The 14,358-nt window shown below is 49.2% G+C and overlaps 1 protein-coding gene across 1 annotated transcript in view; it reads left to right on the forward strand.

Annotated features, from left to right (window-relative positions):
- grin2ab (glutamate receptor, ionotropic, N-methyl D-aspartate 2A, b) overlaps window positions 1–6,676 on the forward strand; it is a gene marked incomplete at both ends in the record, with an annotated part of 74,080 nt that extends 67,404 nt beyond the window's left edge. Inside the window, 4 exons of the mRNA XM_079758660.1 lie at window positions 3,108–3,291; window positions 4,320–5,094; window positions 5,587–6,433; window positions 6,515–6,676. Coding sequence (XP_079614786.1) covers window positions 3,108–3,291; window positions 4,320–5,094; window positions 5,587–6,433; window positions 6,515–6,676 — 1,968 coding nt within the window. The remainder of the gene's footprint in view (window positions 1–3,107; window positions 3,292–4,319; window positions 5,095–5,586; window positions 6,434–6,514) is intronic.
- Between the last annotated feature and the right edge of the window lie 7,682 nt (window positions 6,677–14,358).

Consider the following 14,358-nt stretch of genomic DNA (forward strand, 5'->3'; position numbering starts at 1 on the left):
TCTAAACCAGGTCTCCTTTTCACCCTCAGCAGGGTGAGACACAACAGGAAACATAGATTCATAATATCATAAAGGAATAACAGTCTAAACCAGGCCTCCTTTTCACCCTCAGCAGGGTGAGACACAACAGGAAATATAGATTCATAATATCATAAAGGAATAACAATCTTAACCAGGCCTCCTCTTCACCCTCAGGGTTGGGGTTAGGTCAGGGTGAGATCTATTCATTAATCTATATCATGAAATATAGATTCATAATATAATAAACTAATAACAATATAAATCAGGTCTCCTCTTCCCTTAAGCAGGGTGAGAGAGATCAATAAATATATTATATGATATATATATTCATAATATCATATAATATTACATGATATACTAATTACGATATTAACCAGGCTTCCTCTTCAGTCTCAGGAGCGTGAGAGAGATGATGAAATGTATATTAATAATATGTTACAATATGCCATGATATAATAACATAATATAATTTAGTATATGCTACACATGAACCTCCTAAGATGGTGCAATTTGATTTGTTCGCTATCTCGGGATATTGGGCAATATCCCATGATTCTGATCTCAAACTCGGGTATTGTTTGGAGTGTGCACGACGGTCGTCTCGTCACGCTAATAAAAAACAAATAATCTGCTAATAAAAACCAATAAATCCCAGCAAAAAGTGTTATCTTGTTTGTTTTTGGAGTGTTCACGTGTAGTGAACGCTACATGTGAACACTCAGGCGAATAATTGTTAAATATTTTAAGTTCAACTGCACACCACCTCATTGTTCAATACTTGATCATGATTGGTCAGTGACGTTCCACGAGTGTGCATTTTCGTCAATAGCCCCCTTACACCTCTGCCTTTCAGTTCAGAAACAGTTCAGAATCGATCCGCTACAAATCCGACATCAACTGCAGCGCTCGAGCACAACTATCGACCAGACAACGCAAAAACAATACGCTCAAAGAATTTCAGCTCATTAAGGTGATTAAAAAAACAATTACATTATGGATGAGAGTATTTAAAGAGAACTAATCATCAGCGCTAACTGGATATTAGCGGGCTGGGGTGGTGGTGAGGGTCCAACATTACTGTCCAACACCGGGACCCCCTGTCTGTCGTTGTTCGGTCCTTACATAATAACAACAACCTCCTCTGCACCATCAGCAGGCTAAGAGGACATGTATTATTAGACGATATATTCATAATATAATATCAGATTACATAATTTAACAACAACAATATGAGCCCAACATTCTGTTCACTATTAGCATGATGTGATTGATTATGAGATCAAATATTGTATGATAACGATCATAATGACAATTAATATTTGTATGATAACACATTGATTATAACAGTAAAATGTCATTATAATAACAATAATACAAGCAAACCTGATACTGGACTGATACTGGGACGTATTTCCCACAAAATTTGTTTGGTATTCCCCACCAAAAAATACCAGAGCCGATATTCGGCCGAAGGAGAGATAATACAAGTACATTGTTGATTTAAAACTCACTTCGGAATTGAACTTTGAAGGAACTGAAAGAAAAAGAAGTTAGAAGATACATTGAAAACAATTCATGTTTTATTCATCCATTTATTCCTATTTTACAGGTTAGGAAATGGGTTAGCCTAATATTCAGCTTTTGAATGAAAAGAAACACGAACAGATGTGTGTGTGATTGTGAGTTTGTGTGATTGTGTGTGTATGGCTTCATATTGAAAACAGACAAAAGGGCGGTTTTGCTCAACTGGGATCAATGTGACTGTTGAAAATATAACAATATAGCAACGGAGAGTAATCAAACAGCTCCGCACATAAACAACGTTCACCCACATCCACACACACGCATGGAAACACCTGAGAAAGAGAGAGCGAGGGATAGAGAGAATGAGCGAGAGATGGAGGGAATGAGCGAGAGATAGGGAGAATGAGAGAGAGAGAGAGGAAGAGAGAGAGAGAGAGAGAGAGAGGAAGAGAGAGAGAGAGAGAGACAAACACTTAGTATCTCAAACAAAGGCCTGCACATAGAGAATCAGCGCAAAACCAACCTTATATGCCAGTGCAATCTGGTCTAGTCATGCACACACACACACACACACACATGAATAAGTGAACTCTCTCACACTAAATGGTCATGACCATTCAGACCCTCATACACTATTGATGGCCTAGGTTTAGGTAAGGCTTCTATTCTGGACGAGCCTCTGTGTGTGTGTGTGTGTGTGGGTGCGTGTGTCGGTGCGTGGGTGCTAATGTGTGTGTGTACGTGCGCGTGGCTGAAGGCATGGACCTTAGAGGCCCTTTGCTGTGATGACATCACCTCCATTGTAACCCTCTCTCTGGCGATGGGGCGAACGCTGAACCTCCATGGGCTGATTACAGCTTCAGACCGCTTCAAACTGAAGGGGGCCAGACCCAGGCTTTCTATAATGGCCTGCAGAGAAGCCAGGGGAGCGGGTCCATGCTTCTACCAGCACTCATTTCCCTGATCACAATGCTTGTTCAAACCCTTTCAAAAATTGTATTCCTCTGCTTTCTCCCCCTCCTTCCCCTCCTCCCCCTCCTCTCCTCCGGCTTCTATTTTCTCGCACCTGTTCCAACTCATCTGTTCTCCTGTCCTCTGCCCTGCCCTGTGTCTCTCTCTCTCTCTCTCTCTCTCTCTCTCCCTCTCTCCCTCTCTCTCCCTCTCTCGCTCTCTCCCTCTCTCTCTCTCTGTTCCTCTCTCTCTCTCTCTCCCTCTCTCTCTCGCTCTCTCTCACTCTCTCTCTTCCTCTCTCTCTCCCTCTCTCTCTCCCTCTCTCTCTCTCCCTCTCTCTCTCCCTCTTCCTCTCTCTCTCTCTCTCTCTCTCTCTCTCTCTCCCTCTCTCTCTCTTCCTCGCTCTCTCACTCTCTCTCTCCCTCTTCCTCTCTCTCTCTCTCTCTCTCTCTCTCCCTCTCTCTCTCTCTCTTCCTCTCTCTCTCTCTCGCTCTCTCTCGCTCTCTCTCTCCCTCTTTCCTTCTTCTCCTCCCTCTCCTCCCCTCTCTTTCTCCTTCTCCATCTGCCTCTCCCTCTCCCACTCCGTTCCGCTCCGTCTCTCCCTCTCCCAGGGCATCTGGAGCTGTATCCACGGGGTCCACATTGAGATGAAGAAGAAGACCCCGGAGCTGGACTTCAGCCCCCAGGCGAACATGCTGCACCTGCTCAAGTCGGCCAAGTCCCTGACCTTGACGTCCCCCAAGCAGAACACTGTTATGGTGCAGCCCAACATCATGGACATGATGTCTGGCAAAAGTACGCCTTTACCTCCGCAGCTCTGTTTGGGAGTTCGGCCAGTCCATGGTGTTGTGCTGTTGAGTCTGGTCCGGCAGACGCTGTAATCCAAAGCGATGGACTGTGAATTTGAAATGCATGCAACTATGAAGCAGACCCTTGCGGTTGCAGTTGGGCTATTTTCATAGTTTGTATCCAGAGGCTTGTATCCAGAGAGACCTGTTGTCATTTTTAGAACCATGCCACATTGGGGTTTGAGCCCAGAGCTTTTCGGCTTGGGAGTCAAACACCCTGACCAATAGACTATCCTGCTGTGAAATTGTATGCTTATTTTATGCTAATTCGTGTTGGGCGTTTTACTGTACACCAGTATTGCCTTTGCATGCCCCGCCCACGCACCGAAAAGACACACGATTAGATATGGCGTGATTATGATGTACTGTATATGGGATCGAACAATCTTCCTTAGACAATGGCCAATGGTCCATGATTGCACACCAATGAGGACTCTATATTTTTCTTTGTGTGTGACTCTCTCTGCACCACAACAAACATGAGAAATATGATTCTTCTGCCCATGTCTGTCAATTGAGTTACTGGGAGAACTGCACACATTACACAATAACCCCAGTGCTTTCTTTCCCAGAGTTTTTCGAACTTGCGCATAAGAAGCAGCAGTAAATATCACATTACTGTCTTTGTTTCATAAATATTTGGGGGAGAGAAAAAAAAGTTCATTAGATTTTTGCAGTTATGAATTTCCAAGTTATGTTTAAAAAAGGTGTTGCGATATAGTGATACAAGTTGTAGCTTTTGTTAGTCGTAGTATGATGCCTGACATGGGGTAGTCTTATTAACAAAAGAAGTGGACAAATTCCCACCAATCAGACGCAAGCATTCCTGATTGTATCCCACAACTGGCCACAATGCCAGGTCATTAGATGATGTATCAACTACATGGCTCAGCATCCATCAAGCCATGTTAGCTATTGTATCCCCAATCATCCTATTGTTCGTTTGTCTGAGATGCATCTCTCTTTGTCTTCAAGGCAACTCGCTCATGCCACCGAAGGGACCCGGTCTCTATGGCAACTCCGGGTTCATGTCATTGACCGGGCGACACAAAGACCTCCTTAACAATGTTGCGCCGTTCCCCGGGCAACCCAAAGGCCCCGGCCTCAAGACCAGCCCCAACAAACCCCAGCTCTCCGTCACCAACGACAACGGGAACAACCGGCTGGCCGCGCCCGCCGGCCCCGCCTCCAAGCCGCGGAACCTGTGGAAGAAAAGCGTTGAGACCCTGAAGACCCAGCCCGCCGCCACCTCCCCGGGGGCAGGACCCGGGTCCGGGCCGGGGCCCAGGTCGTCCCCGGGCCCCGCCCCCGGACCGGGCCCGGCGCCGATGAAGAGCCAGCGCTACCTTCCGGAAGACGGCATCCACTCGGATATGTCGGAGTGCTCCAGCCGCCCGCCCTCGCACAAGGACTCAGACGGCATGGGGACGAGGGGAGGATTCAAACCGCCCAATCAGCTGAGGAAGAGGGGCGCCGGAGTCGGCGGGGGCGGTCCATCCAAGATCTACTCCATCGACTCGGACCAGGCCAGCCTCCACTCGGCCCCCATGTACCAGCGAGACAGCCAGCAGGGGGGGTCCGACGACCACGGCTACCCCCCGGATCTCTTCTCCCCCGACAGCACCCACTCCCACCAGATGGAGGCCCCCATGCTGCAGCTGAACGCCGGCCTGCTGCACCACAGCCACAGCGCCGAGGCCGACCTGCACTCCCTGAAGGACAAGAAGTACAGCACCTACAAGCACATCAGGTAGCACGGCCGGACGCGAGGGGCGCGCCGGCTTACCCGTCTGCCAATCCAGGCCTCCTCGATTATGGAAAAAATCCTAATCAGGATTCTTTTGGTCAATATTTCAATCATTATTATTGTTATTCAAACGATTATTTTAGAGTTTGAAATCCTGATGCATTGATTCAGCATTTCTCTCTAAAAAAACAACTTTGAAATTTCCCCTTGGAAAACTACACAAAATGTACATTTCGAAAACAATGTACAAATATGTAACCAGCTTTTGTGCAATTTCTATATAACATTTAATGAATAAAAGAAGTATGCTAAAATACCAAAAGAATAAAAAAAAAAAACGTTTATTATGTTAAAAACTTCATTATTTTAGTTTGGAGATCGTTTCACCCAAAAATAGAAATCCCGAGCAAAATTGGACTAATTGCACAGCCCTATCCCAATGCTCCCCATGGTTAACGACGCCTCCTCCTGTACGCTCCTCCCTCTCCCATCCAGCGCCAAGGACAAAGCGGGAGGTTCCATGGAGTCCCCCGTGGGGGCGGGGCCGGGGGTCCCGGGGGGCCGGCCCACCCACTGCCGCTCCTGCCTGGCCAAGCTGGGGGGCTACTCGGGCCTGTACACGGTGCGCTCGCCTCAGGGCCGCTGCGACGCCTGCACCCACCTGGGCAACCTCTACGACATCCGCGAGGACCAGCTGCACGGCCACTACGCCCACGCCCACCAACCACACGGCGGCGGCGGCGGCGGCGACATGTTCACGCACTACCTGCCCCAGAGCGAGCTGGGGATGGTGGGCGAGGGGGACGGGCTGGTCAGCCACCTGGAGCCCCCCGCCTCCCCGGGTCCCCCGCTGCTCAGCCACTCGGCCTCCGCCCAGCACCTCCAGCAGCTGAACCGCCAGCACTCCTACGAGAACCTGCTGCCCGATGGCCTGGCCGAGAGGCACCTGCAGGCCCAGATGCGCAAGCTGAGCATGTCGGACCGGGACCGGGACGGGACGCTGGAGGAGGGCGCCTACGCCAACGTGCTGACCATGCGCTCCGACCGGCCCTACAGCAACCACAGCCCGCCGTCGCCCTCGCCGTCCCACCACCACAGCCTGGACGCCCCCGTCCCCCTGCCCCGCCGCTCCAAGAGCCTCTTCCCCGACCGGCCCTCGCACAACCCCTTCCTGCAGTCGGCGCCCGGCACGGCCAAGCGGGACCCCGCCCCCCAGAACCTGGCGCACATGTCCCAGCGCAACTCGGCCCACGAGCTCTACAAGCAGCTCATGCCGCTGTCGCTGACCCTGGGGAATCCCGGCAACCACCACGGCAACCAGCACGCCGTGCACGTCAACCACGTCAACCAGCAGGGCGGCCACGGGAACCAGTACGGCGGGGGCCACGGCAGCCAGCACGGCGGGGGGGGCCTCATGGAGCAGCAGCTGTTCTACGCCCAACAGGAGCCCCCCATGGTGGCCTACATGGTCCCGCCTGCCGCCTCTCAGCCAATGAGCTACGTCACCGCGCCCCGAGCCTCCAGCGCCGGGAACAACCGGCCACGCCTTTACCGCCGAATGCCCAGCATCGAGTCCGACGTCTGATTCTCTCTCTAACACACACACACACACACACACACGCACACATGCGCATACACACGCACGCACTCGCTCGCGCGCACATGCACAGATATACACCCACACACGCGTGCACGCACAAGGCGGACACAAAAACACGATGCACGCACTCACTGTTCCTCCTCGCCTCATGTGTACAAAAGAACAACCCCCACACTGAAATGCCCGTACACGTGCATGCAGAGGAGGCGTGTGTGTGTGGGAGTGTGTGTGTGTGTGTGTGTGTGTGTGTGTGTGTGTGTGTACGTGACTGGACAGGACCGGGGCATCTCTGATTCAGAGCGTACATTCGGCACACATTGGAAAACACACGAACACACAGAGAAAAACCACGCTTGCCAAAACAAACACATCAGTAAACCGATGGATGTGTGATCGATACAGGGTCAGAGCGCCGGGCATGTTGTGTTACAATGACCTCCATCGGGGGAGTGGATGAGGCACCAGGATGCCCAGCGAAACACACTTGGGGCGGGGGGCGGGGGGTCGTACCTGGACAGCGGAGGAGTCCCCCCCCACCCCTGTCAGAAGGAGCAGGAGGTCCTTGAGCACGGAGGACCAGTGTGTCCGTGTCTTTAACCCCGCGGCCCGGAGTCAAAGTGTGGGAAAGGAGCGCAGATGTTCGGCGGCATCTGCAAGGAACGAAGATGAAACCCAATCCGAAGCTCCCGCGCCCACGCTCCTTCTCGCCGCTCTTTCTCCACTTCTGTCTCCGCCTCCGCCACTGAGTTCACACACCACACCGCTGACTGATCCGCTCCCTTCTTCTCTCTGCGGCACCGTTCCGTTGCACTAAGATCACTACGGTTCGGCCATTTGTTTGAGCCTTCAAACTGTGCTGCCAGCATGGCATGAGAACGTCTGAAACCCCCCCACCCCCCAGAATGGATCCCGCTTCTTCACTGTTGGACAGCGTTTGTACTTCTTACAGATTAAACACCACCGTTCTTGAAATGGTGTGGCTACCGGAAAAGGGGTCCAGTTCCTACCTAGGGATGTACAAACAATAGAAAACACACGCACGCACGCACACACACACACACACACACACACACACACACACACACACACACACTCACACATACACACAAACACATACACACAAGGTGTCAGTCTGGGGATGTCTCGTAAAGAGAACAGCACTGTTGACAGGTTGTCGCTGATATGATGTCATTGAAATGGAACATTCCAAACCAGTGGAGCAAAATGGCCGCCCGCAGGTTGCACTCCCCCTCTCCGCCCCTCTACACCCACTCCCTCCCTCTTGTTCAGATCTTGTGGCGGGAATCTGTGTTCCAGTAAATTCCGATCTGTTTTATGCAGATCTCGCTAGGTGTAGAGCTAGATGTCCAATCTAGAACCCCCAGTTACTGCAGCTTCCTCTCTTAGCTAGCTAGCCTTCAGGTCATACTGCATGCTTCCTACTGCCCTGTGGTTCCCAGCTAACTCCTACAGGGTCACACAGGCACACTCGAGCAAAAAACACACCTACGTACGTACACCAATACATACAATAAATCCACTGTAGTCTAGAATGGTAGTTTAGGCTGGGTATGTGTTGAGGCTACGAGATGAGCTTCTATTTGTGCACTTTGTAGATTTTATACTCTGCCACTGAACACAGATGTTTGACCAAAAAAATAACTTTTATACTGAAAAATCTATGAGTTTACGAATATCCTTAACAGTTATTTTCAGTCTTATTTTGACATTTTGTTTGGGGTTCCAACAGTGTCAGGTTCAGTTGTACAGTTTAAATGATTCCAGTACTAGACATATAATATATATATATATATATTTACCCTCCCTGTGCTCTATTTCATACCTTTACTGTGCTTCCTTCTGCCATGGTTATCATTCATGTGGTTCTCTGCGCTGTCTCTCTCTTCGATTCTTTCATTCCTCCCTCGATGACTGTTTTCCTACCTTCCTCGTCACCCTTCACTGTCCTTTTCCTCGATTCCTCCCTTCACTTTTTTCAGTAACCATCGAAATGACTAGAGTGTCGGGTGAAGAGAAGAAAAGCCTGGATTTCTGAAGTCTCCATCCTGAGGTTTATTCTTCCTTTCTTTCTGGAAACATCTTGAGATGAATGATGGTTTGATTTTTCCAATCCAATGCCCGATTCAAAAAGGTCATTTATTTGCGTTTTCCTTTGTGTCTCGAGTGAAACGATCTGCTCTTTGAACTGATTTAATTGGCCGTATGTTGTCATTATTCTTTAGAAGGCAAGCCCGATTCGGTTGTTCCTATAGATCTACTTGTCAAAGGGACTTCTGGGAGGATGTAAGAATACCAAGTCCACTCTGTTGTTGAGAGCTCACCGCACTGTGTTTTAAAAGAAAAACTCACCGGGAAGGCACAGAGTTTACCAAGTGACCTGTTACAGATACAGCAAACATGCAATTACACACGCACACACATACAAACACACACACACACACACAAACAAACACACACAAACACACAAACAAACACACATAATGCACGTCCACAGACATTTACCCATTATCACTGACAATGTGTGTTGGAGTGTGCTAAGATCCATAAGGTATTCTCTATGTGCATTGATTTTGTTTTTTGTTGAGCACAAAGCATTATGGTGGAGAAAAGGACTTGATATCCTATCAGCTCAGCCTTGGCATCTCTTACGTTTTTCTCTATATATTCTTTCCCATACACACCCATGCACACACGACTCGAAGCTGAGAAGATGCAAAGCGGTCGGTCACAACATTGACGCGTGTACCTTTGAATGGTAACGGCTCATTGGTCACAGGTTTGATGTGATGTTATATGCACAATATCAGGTCGCAATATTATTCTAATGTACAAAGAAATCTTTGTTTTAAGTGTTATAAAAATTGATTTAATTTGATTTCAATGGTGATAAGTGTTGTTAATTTTAACAGCGTGTCATTTTATTCTGCTTCTGAAAAACGAAAAAAGACTTTGGCATGTTGTAGAATATAAGTGTGAAGTGGATTATTTTTTGTTGCTGTTGGTTTGTTTGGACCTCACAGTCTGCCAGTCTGCGAGCTAACATGTGGCTCAACAGCCCTGGTTAGCTGGAACTGGCTGTCAGGTCCACACTCCTCTATTACACTCAATGATTTATGATAGCAAAAGTCTTTACGCTAAAAAGCCCCTCTAGTCCCACTAGTCTGTTTGTTACACCCACACAAGTGTGTGTGTGTGTGTGTGTGTGTGTGTGTGTGTGTGTGTGTGTGTGTGTGTGTGTGTGTGTGTATGTCTGTATTTTTCACTTAAAGGCATTTATATAAGAGATGGCTAATGCATATATATAAAGCGTGTGTGTGTGTTTGGTGTGTGTGTGTGTGTGTTCATGCGTGCCTGCGTGCGTGTGGGTGTGTGTGGGTGTACGTGCATGTGTGTTTGTGTGTGTGGGTGTACGTGCATGTGTGTGTGTGTGTGTGTGTGTTGTACGTGTGTGTGTGTGTGTGTGTGTGTGTGTAGGCTCGTCTGGTACGTTCATAGCAGCAGTCCCCACTGCTTTTCTCCACTCTCTCTTTCTTCTACGCACGTCACGTGACCCCGGCACTTAGATGTATCGCACACGCAAACGACGAGAAGAAAGGAGCCTAAACAACAACAAACGGCGTTGAGACGTGGCGAATGGGGCCGCCACGGCAACGGAGTGTTTGTACGACCACACGCCATCTCCACCTCACCCCCCATGTTTTTTTACACCGACGATTCCTAACGCATGACCTGTTTGTGATTCTGGTGTAAGTCGCCAGGTGTACCGTGCACCGAGAGGTCTGCCTTGTCACTCCACCCCCTCCACTCTGCTTCACGCATCGCCGGTGACTGGAGACCTTCCAAATCCCCCCCCTTCCCCCCCCCCCCCCCCAACCCACCCTTTTCCAGTCTGCTGGCTTCATGATATGCCTGTGAGGTCATGGCGGTATCGCCTGGCTGCCATTGGCCTGCTGCTCACTGGACCGACCTCCTCGGTTCTGGATACCCCACTGTGACAGTGTTGAGGTGTGCCCAGGCTAAAGGCCCCACTGTGACAGTGTTGAGGTGTGCCCAGGCTAAAGGCCCCACTGTGACAGTGTTGAGGTGTGCCCAGGCTAAAGGCCCCACTGTGACAGTGTTGAGGTGTGCCCAGGCTAAAGGCCCCACTGTGACAGTGTTGAGGTGTGCCCAGGCTAAAGGCCCCACTGTGACAGTGTTGAGGTGTGTCCAGGCTAAAGGCCCCACTCTGGCAGTGTGGACGTGTACCCAGGCTAAACGCCCCACCCTGACAGTGTGGACGTGTGCCCAGGCTTCACGTCCCACTGTAGCATTCATAATTTGGATGTGTACCCAGGCTAAAAGCCCCACTCTGGCAGCCATTGTGTGGATGTCTGCCCAGGCTTCACGCCCCACTGCAGCAGCCACAGTGTGGAGGTGAACCCAGGGTACCAAAGCTGCTCAGTCTGAGGCTAGCCCAGTCACCCAGGCCCACAGTGTTGCAGGCAGGTTAGATGGTGTGCTGATTAGGTGTAGCCTAATGAGGTCATCTCCACCATAACCGACCCCACCACCATTACTCACCAGAATCCCCCCCCCACCCCCAAGCTATTCTCTTCAGTTGTGTATCTCACCTGTGTCTGCGTTCAGGGGTTTCTAAGCTATTAGTTGTGTGTTGTAAATATGACCTTGTCACTCTGTACCTCTGTACAATCTGTAAATAAGTAAAGGTTTCATTTTTCTACTTGTTTGGGTGTCGTCGTTGGTATGTTTTGTATCTCTTATATCTGTGTACTGTGTTTGGTCTGTTCTGCCTGTGTCTATCTCTCCAGTGACTGCTGACTATACATAGAAAGGACCAGAAAGGGTTTTTGGGCGGAGAAAAGGCCTTATCTGCCCTACTCTCTATGGGCTTTCATAATGCACTCTGTGTGTGAATGTGTATGTGTGTTTGTGTGTGTGTATGTGTGTGTGCCTTTCGGTTGGTGTGTCCACAAGAACATGTGGACCGCACGTCCATTGTGTGTGTGTGTGTGTGTGTATGTGTGTGTGTGCGCGCATGTGTCTGTGCATTTAGATCAGTGTTCTGGTAAAAGCTTTATTTTTATATTTCCCCTCTCCCCAAGGAGATGGACGCACTAATCTGGGCTGAAGTGGGACAGGGCAGAAGCCGCGGGACGACATGCGCCCACACACACACACGCACGCACACACCTTCGCATGCACACTCACACTCACACGTACAAGCACATGCACACACACATGCACACGCACACATGCTTGCAAACACACTCGCACGCAATTGCGTGCGCAAACGCGTACACGCACACATGTACGAGCACACACAAGTACACACACGCGCACACACATAGACACACGCTCACGCGCACTCACAGACACGTACACAAGCACACGAACGTGCACACACGCACGCACATGCAAACACGCATGCGCGAACACACACACACAGACACATGCAAATACACTCACACACATGCACACACAGGCACACACAAGCACACACACACACACACACAGTCATACAGGGTCGTTCTCACCGGAGCACACTCACACTGGCGTGGGCTGCGCGTCACACTCAGAGAAAGCTGCAGGGGCTGTCACAAGTAATAGAGGAGGAGGACAAAAGCGATGTAACTTGCAGAGTAGACAAGGTATTCTACAGGTATGCGTGTGTAAGTGTAAGCGACTGTGACTGTGCTTGTAACCTGGTAATGCGTGTTCGACGGTTCCTTTGAGGCTGGTTTCAGGGATTATGTTGTCCTAATTTTTCTTGCCAGGATCCATATGTTCCAAGCTAATGGAACAGAGTAAGAATGCACACACACACACATACTCACACACCGCCCAGTCACTTATTTAATTAATAGAATTGAGCAGCCTGACATGTGAGGGGTTTATGAAATTAAAATAACAGACTATTAGATATACACACACACAAACACACAGTTTGTGTGTAAGGTACATACATTGCACACTTCATCCCAGGACTATGCACACATGTATTGTCATGGCCATGTATGTGTGTGTTTGTGTGTGTGTGTGGGTGGGTGGGTGGGTGGGTGGGTGAGTGGGTGGTTGGGTGGGCGTGTGTGTGTGGGTCGTGTGTGTGTGTGTGTGTGTGTGTGTGTGTGTGTGTTTGTGATCGCTCACGTAACACGGCAGTCTGAAGGAGTGTGAGATGAGGCAGATAAATGAACATAATTAATTTCCTCGATTTAGAACTTCTCCATCTGAGCAACCCCCCCCCCTGGCAAAGAGTCAGAAGGAGAACAGAGAGCAAGTCATACATGGAAACTAAAGAGAGAGATGGAGTGAAAGAGAGAGATGGAGTGAAAGAGGGGTGGAGGGAGAGAGGGGTGGAGGGAGAGAGGGAAGTGGAGACAGAGAGGGAGCAAAAGCGAGAGTGAAAGAGTGAGCTTTAGAGCGGCAGTGAACACAAAGTGTATGAAGATGGTGAAGATGATGATGATGTGTTCCGCTGTTGGTTGCTCACTTCTCCCTCCAAAGACTCCAAACATCCTCATTAGCGGTCATCAGCCCACACATCTGACCTCTATATGTGTGTGTGTGTTAGTGAGCAATCTTGCGTGCACGCGTGTGTGTGTGTTTGTATTCCCCACCATACTGTATGTTTGTGTTCTTAAACTGTGCTGTTGTATGTGTGAGTGAGAGGAAAAGAAAGAGAGAGAGAGAGAGCAATAGCGTGTGATATGGAGAGAGAGAGAGAAAGAGAAAGAGAGAGAGAGCGAGAGAGAGAGAGAGAGAGCCAGTGTGGCAGCCTACACACTGAACAAACCCATGAAAATTCATAAGGACCTGCCGACGCCTACTCATCAATACTAAAAATACTGGAGTGACTGGGCCTAGTCGGAGCGCAGGAGAGAGGCAACAGAGAGGAGAGGAGATGAATAGATGAGAGAGGAGGAGGAGAGAGGAGGAGGAGGGAAACACAGGATGGGGTGTAACCTGAACCGCGTTGAGTAGAAAGAGAAAGATATCAACCACACATCCAACTTAAAACATCTACAACATCTACTTAGCCCCCAGCTCTGCCCTGCGTGTGTGTGTGTGTGTGTGTGTGTGTGTGTGTGTGTGTGTGTGTGTGTGTGTGCACGTGTGTTTGTTTGCCTTTTTGTGTGTACATGTGTTTGTTTGTGTGTGTGTGTGTTGTGTGTGTATGTTTCTATAGTTTCAATAGCTCAACAACAGTGGTGTCACAGTTATTTGAATCTGCCTGTTGACTTCCTATCTAACATTATTTGCAATTCAAAGCTCTGCTCAGTTATATTCAAATGTGAACTACGGCTTGACTACGGCTTCGGGTTGCTGGTACCATCACAGTGGTCGCCGTAAAGCTTCATACGCCCCAATTGGAAAATGTTGGTACTTAAGTCTGCTCCAAATAGATTGGCTTGAGCAGTCAAAACAACATGAGTTCCCTGCAGCGACAATCAACCAAAACATCTATTCCCATAAACACAGTGCGCCCGACCTTATCATAAATTGATTGACTACGAGCTATTTGTCACGCAACACCTGCGTGCACACACACACAAACACACACACACACACACTCACGCAGACACACACACACAGCGGAATGAAAATAATATGTACAAAGGTCTTGTGAATCTCCTTAAGGGCAGTAA

Source organism: Pollachius pollachius (genome assembly GCF_949987615.1).
Source record: "Pollachius pollachius genome assembly, chromosome: 2".
Classification (NCBI taxonomy): domain Eukaryota; kingdom Metazoa; phylum Chordata; class Actinopteri; order Gadiformes; family Gadidae; genus Pollachius; species Pollachius pollachius.